The following is a 7,582-nucleotide window of genomic DNA, read 5'->3' on the forward strand; positions in this document are numbered from 1 at the left end:
AAAACGTGCGTGACCTCAGGTCAGACTAAACGTCACTAGTTCATCTTCCATTACTGCGTTTTATCCGTTGTTCATCCCACATTACTCATTACTGCAGTACGCATGCGCCTCACTGGCCGTTGCTATGGAGACCCCGTCAGGCCTTTCCTCAAGTTTGGGGGTGTTTTCTTTTTCAGAAATCAAATACAATTTTTAAATGATTATAAATTCTGTATTGGAGCCCACAAGTTTTACAACAGATTAAATATTGTATTTAAATTATAACCACGCAAATAAAAATGATCAGCCCTCAGATATTCTGTCCCCACATGACAGCATCAGTGCTGAGGGCTGGAATGTTTAGAAACTTCTATTCTACTGGAGCAGTTTACATTTTGGTTTCATGTTTAATTTGTTGAGCATGAAGTGCGGTGATGACTCATTATATAAAGAAATGTTTTCATTCTAATGATAAATGGATCAATCAGGACACATTTATACAGTTGAACTTGTTTTTAATCTTCAAGTCTTAGCTTGGAACACAATTATTAATTGTTCTCTCTCCTCAGACATATTAACCATTTTCATGCAAGTGATAATTAAAAAAAGAATAAAACAAAACAAAAGCTTTCCACAACATGCAGGTCTGAAGACGAACGCTCAGGAGAAATATCTGGTTTCTCCATTTAAACACCTCACTTGACATATTCCATTTTCTATTGAAACAAAATCAGTGATAAAAATGCAACAAGCTTAACGGCAAATAAGAGCAGCTCAGGTCGATGTGTGGGAGGATGTGCTGCACCAATAGTCCCTCTACCCCCAGTCTTCCTCTGCAGCAGCACCTGCCGCCACCTGGCTCTGCACTGCACTGTCCTGAGAGAATCCTCCGTGGGGACCCTGAGGACAGAGGACAAAGTGAGTACACTGAGGACAGACAGCCACACTGTCAAAGATTATGAAACTGAAAAGTCAGCCCTGATACCTTTCTGGAGTCTGTAGAGGCAAAGTTCCTCCTGGAAGAGTTGACATCATTGCTACCGGGGGCATTGAACGCATGCTCCTCTAACCACGAGGGCACGACTTGCTGGGCCTGTAATTCCAAATCATATACAGACAATTAGGGCCAACACTGCACATCAAGTCCACCCACTAGTGATGCACAACCTCTGCACTGTGTGATGCCATCTTACCTTGGACAGGATTGTAACCAAGGAGCGAGCCAACTGGCCATCTGCATCTGGGTCGAAGAAAGACACAGCCTTCCCAGTGTTACCACAGCGGCCAGTTCTCCCAATACGGTGGACATACTCGTCAATGTTGTTGGGGATGTCAAAGTTCACCACATGCTGCACATCTGGAATATCCAGACCTCGGGCAGCTACAGAGGTCGCGACGAGGACCGGACATTTGCCAGAGCGGAATTCTGTCAGGGCCAGCTCTCGTTCCCGCTGCTCACGGTCACTGCCAGACAACACCACACGTTAACCATGTGCATTAAAACAAACTGTAGAGTCCTGAACACGTCACCTACCCGTGTATGCTGGTGGTTGGAACTTTCTCCTGGCACAAAAAAGCAGCAATAAAATCGGCTTGTCTCTTGGTCTCCACAAACACCATGGTGCGTTCCGTTCCTGCAAGCACACCAGGATCACTGATCAACACCAGAAGAGGCAAGCTCATCCCATCATCCAATAGCCGCCAGAAAGAAATTACCTGTGGCTTTCAGCAGATCAAGGAGCTGCTCCCTCTTGGAGAATTTGGTAACTTCAATAAATGTCTGCTCTACATCACTGCAGGCTCCGCCCACTACACCCACAGCTAAGAACAGGTAGTCGGTCTTGAGGAAGTCACCTGCCATCCTGTGAGAACATGCTTTAGGATTCATAGATGCAAACCAACAATCCAGCTCACGTATAGAACAAGTAAAGCAGTAAAATCTGCAGCTGATTGGGGTCCAGACCTCTGGATGTCCTCAGGGTACGTGGCACTGAACATCAGAGTCTGACGGTTCTCTTTGGTTGGCATTCCAGGCGAGCCCACCAGACGGCGCATGTCGGGCTCAAAGCCCATGTCCAACATGCGGTCAGCCTCATCCATTACCAAGTACCGCAGCTTCTCCAACCCGACCTAAAGCACAGACATCGACCACTTACATGTTTGAGACTTTAGCTGAAGACAGAAGAACTGAAAAATCTTAATTCATTTACCTTTCCTCGTCCAATCATGTCCAACAGTCTTCCTGGGGTTCCACACAATAGATTGCATCCGTTTGAAATGTCTCTTATTTGGTGTCCAGTACTGACTCCACCATAAACAACCACTGGACGCACACATGTCCTACAACATTCAACAAGCCAGGAAAAATGTATTGTTTCATTCATTCATTCATACATGTTAAGAGACAATTGTAGCGTTAAATGATTCTTTATCAAAATCTAAACTATACCCAAAGGCAAACTTCCTGGCCTCCAGGTATATCTGGCAGATGAGCTCCCTGGTCGGGGCCACGATGATGGCTTCAGGCTCCTGCAGCTCACTGAAGCGACTGGCTGCCACACCGTCTGCCATCAGCTGCTGCAGGATGGGGAGGAGAAACGCAGCCTGGTGGAGGGAGGACACATTTAAGCTCCGCCCACACTTACACTTACAGTTCAGGGGGCGATTCACTCTCATCTCACCGTTTTACCGGATCCAGTCTGGGCACAGGCCATGAGATCTCTGCCAGCAGAGATGATTGGTATGCCGTGCTTCTGCACAGGGGTCGGCTTCACGTAACCAGATTTGTTGACGTTTTTTGCCAGGGAGTCGCACAAATGTGCCTCTTCAAAAGTCTGAGCAGAACACATGAAACAAACCAGCTTAACACACTTTCAAGAATATTTAATGGTTTAAGATTTAATTATTCGACATTCATTCAGTTTAGACTTGTTTGCTGCATCTTTATCCTTTACTGTATCAGGGTGGCTCCACCTGGTTCCCCTTGGCAGCAAAGAGGCACATTACTCCGCTGGTTAAGACATTTTGCACCTCTCCTCTTTTCTAATCAATCACTTTGAGCTGATCTCTCCAGTTTAAATTGATATGTTGACATTTGTAAATCGAACTTATATTGTCTTTTAACTGTTGATTTTGTTAAATAAACCTGTTATCAATTGTTAGTATTTTATCAAATGATTAGCTCAGCACTTCTTACCATGAGTGCCTGCGGTGGGTTGGTTCCACTGATGTCCACCATAATGTCATCATACTTGTCAAAGTTGATGCCTCTTTCATAGTGGGCAAAAACAGCCTCTTCATCCTCAGAGAGAGTTGGTGGAATGTAAGTGACCTTTGGTCCTGAGGGTGAAAAGAAATTCAACAGGTGGAGAAATCAAACTCCTGGACTGTTTAACATATTGACAGGGAAACATTCATCAACTTACTTTCCCCCTCAGTTGCATCCTTCTGTTCTGGATCTCTATCTTCACCTGTATCACACACACTCACATCAGTGAAATGTTTAAAATTATATTAAGCAAATTATGAAAAAAAAAAACACTGATGTAACCTTGAGAAAAGATTTGTTCGTCTTTTCCACGGTAACCTGCACACACAAAACACCCAACATTAACAAACATGAATACAAAAAATATTATTCTAACAAAAGGTTTAATGGTTTCTCACTAACCTCCTCCAAGTCCTCCTCTGCCACCCTGGTCACCTTCAACAAATCATCAACTATTAATCCTCTGCTCTTCAAAATTCAAACAGAGACTATATAACATTTCTACCGGGGTTGAATCAAATACCTTGTCTGAAACCTCCTCCACTGCCGCCTCTTCCTCCTCTAAATCCTAATCATGACGTACAGTGATTAGATGAAACATTCACATATGGTGGAGAAAATGTACTATTTGTGTGTATGTAGTTGGTGCTTAACAAAAAACAATACACTTGCCACTTTCACACGCTCTGTCATCGTCTCCTGTAAAATCAAGATAGTTCACATTATTTGTAATCTCTTCAGGAGGACTTCAAATTGATCTGATTCCAAGTTGCCTCTGATCCAAACATGAAAACATTACCAGTCACTTCACTTCTGTCACCTCTGCCAAACCCTCTGCTACGTCCTGGTAAAATAAACACATGAATTCATGACTTCAGTTTGGTTATATGGATGACTTACTATGATGTTTCTATGAATGTTGAATTACTCTTCTGTGAATTCCGACTTTATATCTGTAAGCTTACTATAGATGAAAGTTTTAGAGCCACCTTTCAGGCCTACAGGGGACTGGTGTCTGATATTTAACATGTTTTCAGAAGCGTAAAACTTCTCAAAACAGAAAGTTAGTTAATTATTCACTATTGATAAGTTCCTGTCTTGTTGTATTTAGCATTTTGTTTAGAAAACTCAAATCTGAGGCAGAGCAATAAATTCTATTAAAAGTGGGTTGATTAGTTTTTAAGAGTTCGTGTTTCACCTCTTCCTCTGAAACCACCTCTCCTGTCTCCTGTGTTGTTCCAGCTGTCGCCATCTATAAAAAACAAATTGGAGAATCAGTAGCAGTCAGGACTGAGCTAATAACGTAATATTCTGAGAAGGGAGAATTTGAAATAAAGAGATGGTGTTTGCTTGGAGGATTTATATATTTTTTTAAATAGGTGTAAGTTTTATTTATTTTAAAATAATGATCAATGTTATGCAGCACCTTTCATGCCATTAAATGGTGGGCACGGGTTGAGCAACTGTCCTGTCAATCTGGTGCGGTGGTCAGAAAAGTAATAATGAATCAGAGCAGCACTCAAAACAAAAAAGATTCAGACTGTTTTCTGGGTTTCAAATGTCTATATTTAACATATCAAAGGGCTGCAAAGACAATTGTATGCCCTGCAACATGAGAAATAAGACATTTGACATCCAAACTACAGTCTGAATCATTTCTGTTACAACAATGTGAGTTGGAAAATCACATCTGAGGTGCTATACTGCCACCTTGTGGTAGAAAACGGTAGAGCAGCAAATGGCAGCTCCTTCAAAGCTGAACAATATGACTTTTAATCAGCATCAAAAATTGGATTCCACTAAAGCTCCAAAGTTTCTACTGACTCTCCACCTGGCCGGTAGTATAAAGCTCGTAGAGAATCGATGCGAGAACACATCAGGGGGTTTTGGTACATCACTTCCTGCCGCTGTCTGCTGCATTCAGTCTGAATAATTATTGCTGAATTGCTGTTGTGATCCCGCTGCATTGTGCATGTGTGAAGGCAAACTCTCCAGACTTTATCCACAGGTCATGTCTGAAAACGATATGGAACTGGTACTTACCACTTCCATTCTCATCCCCGCCTACAAAAAAAAAAGAAAGGGCAAAGAAGCAAAGTTGATTTCTCTCCACAATACTAATGGAGGTCAAGTCCTCCTACTCAGGGGGTCTATCTTCATGTCCATACAATATCATATATTACTACATTCCTAATGTATGGATCTGATTGTGTAGAAGCACCTATTGAGCCGCCTAGTTTAGAGTCTTACTTCACAAGTTATTAAGCCAAAGCGACGTTGTCTTATGTTCAGTCAGTCAACTAACATTCTCCTACTTATCAATAACATGTGATCAATGGGCACCTGAGGAAAAGGATCCTGAAAATCCTCCTCGGCTGCCTCTTCCACCGCGGCCTGGAGAGAAACAGGAAACAAATATCTATCCACGTACCCAGGGTAGAGATAATCACTGCTTATCCTTTCTTCAATTACCTTGTCCAAATCCTCCATGGTCACCATTCCAGGAGTCTCCTTGTGGGGCTAAAAATATTCAGATCATTTTTAAATAATGCATTGTTTTAACTTGATAAGGAAAAGCTTAAAAGGGCAGAACTAGTCCTTTTTACAGGTTCAACGTGGATGTGAAAGAAGAGTGAACATACCTTCACTTGATGCATGGCTGGTTGGTGCATTGCAACCTTTAGCAGTTTCCTACAATCAGGAGTAAATGTTAGTCGGGCAAATGAGTACTTTTCTTTGGTACTTAGTGAGTAAACTGCCTTACCGTTTCGTCCCACTCGTCCATTTCTGTTCACCTGAAAAACACAATTATACATTCAGGTTCCCTTTCAATAATATATTATTTAGATTTTCTGAAATGTCAACGGGGAAAATAAAAGACATTTTTCTTCTGGAACCAGGTGAACTCTATCGCATTTGCTTCAAACATACTGTTATAGACATATTTTATAACATTAATCCCCCCCCCTTGTCCTGGCAAATAATCAATATGTAGAAAGGTTATTAGAGTTAGTAGACATGTACAAACATGTGAAGTGTAATGTAAAACTGATTCGCAGAGGCGTGTAGCTAGCAGCCTTTCGTTGGCGACATTTGAGAAGAACAAAATACCGCGAGACTTCGATGAGCAGCGGGAGCCGTCAGCCTCGTGCGTTTTCTTTGCTAACTCGCGCTAAGCTAACCCTTAGCTAAAGCTACCAATTCAAACTGGGGGCGAATTCGCTGGGACAGATATTTAACAGGTTGTTTTTATTGCCCGGTTCTTTCTCCTTATTCAATAACCACCCCCCTCCCCCCAAATAAACTTTCAACCCACTAAATTAAGCTAACCCACATGTAGCTAACACCATTGCTGCCATTAGTTAGCTAGCTTGGTGGCTAATTGCCCCGCACACACGAAGAGCGGGACAAGCACCTGCTACATCGATGGAGCCGCATGAACCAACAAAAAATATACAAGAATTCACGCAGATTTCAAAACCACGAACGAAAATATACGCAGAAGTGACGCTAAGTAAAATTAGCTAACCTGGCACTAATAGCAAAAGACAGCGAAATACGAATTCGTTTTCGGTCCTGTGTCTTGACATGTTTCACGAACTTATAGCGGGATAAATAATTAGAGTAGATGTATAATTTATTTACCAAATGTTCGTGTGGTGGTCGGGTGGTCGCCTCGTGTGGTCGCCTCGTGCCTCGACGTGCAGCTCAGCTCGCGGGTAGCGTCTAGTGTCGAGGCCGTGTGCAGAGCGCGCAAAGCTACAGGTGCCCAGGGTTGCCAGTTCCGTTGCTTTCCTCCTCCTCCTCCCTCCCTCACACCCCCCAACGGGTCTGTTTTCAGACAAACCGATAAAAGTTACTTCCACCGCAAACTAAATACACTGTGGTGTCCGATGGTCGTATGACTCGTGTTGATTTGAGTTTTGCTCGCATGCTAAACACCTCCGGAGTGAATTGTCCCACCTTCTTGCTGATCACCCCAATTTTACTTTATTTTGAAAAAATGTGTCAATGGCATCCATGACAAGATCCTCAGCTGTCAATTGTATCTGATTCTTTAATAAAATCATTTCATACATCTGAATTAAATGAATTACTGTTGTTCACTTGATTTACATTTGTTAAATACAGTTTTTGAAAGTAAGGGTAAGGACAGAAGATGTTGCACCTTGTTAAGCCCTATGACACTAATTGTGATTTATGGATATGGGCTGTACAAATAAAATTTGATCGATCGATTCATTGATTGATTGAAAAAAATAAAAGAAGAAACAGGAGGGGGTTGTTAGGAGCCCACTGTATATGACAGCCATGATGTTGTGATGAACGTGGTGA

At 42.3% G+C, this 7,582-nt stretch overlaps 1 protein-coding gene across 2 annotated transcripts; it reads right to left on the minus strand.

The window, feature by feature from the left end:
* Positions 1-472: 472 nt before the first annotated feature.
* ddx4 (DEAD (Asp-Glu-Ala-Asp) box polypeptide 4) lies at positions 473-6,248 on the minus strand. Of its 2 annotated transcripts, none has more exons than XM_034603568.1 (23): positions 6,213-6,248; positions 6,012-6,042; positions 5,890-5,938; positions 5,720-5,767; positions 5,591-5,641; positions 5,291-5,311; positions 4,446-4,499; positions 4,047-4,091; positions 3,920-3,946; positions 3,771-3,815; positions 3,650-3,682; positions 3,530-3,565; positions 3,405-3,449; positions 3,176-3,318; positions 2,661-2,813; positions 2,429-2,583; positions 2,190-2,319; positions 1,943-2,109; positions 1,696-1,841; positions 1,514-1,613; positions 1,173-1,443; positions 965-1,072; positions 473-879 (listed from the first exon to the last, which is right to left on the minus strand). In XM_034603568.1, exons 2-23 carry the CDS (start codon positions 6,030-6,032, stop codon positions 796-798), a joined length of 1,932 nt encoding a protein of 643 aa, XP_034459459.1. In that variant the 5' UTR covers positions 6,033-6,042; positions 6,213-6,248; the 3' UTR covers positions 473-795. The 2 variants fall into 2 exon arrangements, with proteins under 2 accessions (XP_034459459.1, XP_034459468.1); XM_034603577.1 differs by having other exon boundaries at positions 3,920-3,943; positions 4,044-4,091.
* Between the last annotated feature and the right edge of the window lie 1,334 nt (positions 6,249-7,582).

This window comes from Hippoglossus hippoglossus, chromosome 2 (assembly GCF_009819705.1).
Source record: "Hippoglossus hippoglossus isolate fHipHip1 chromosome 2, fHipHip1.pri, whole genome shotgun sequence".
Classification (NCBI taxonomy): Eukaryota; Metazoa; Chordata; class Actinopteri; order Pleuronectiformes; family Pleuronectidae; genus Hippoglossus; species Hippoglossus hippoglossus.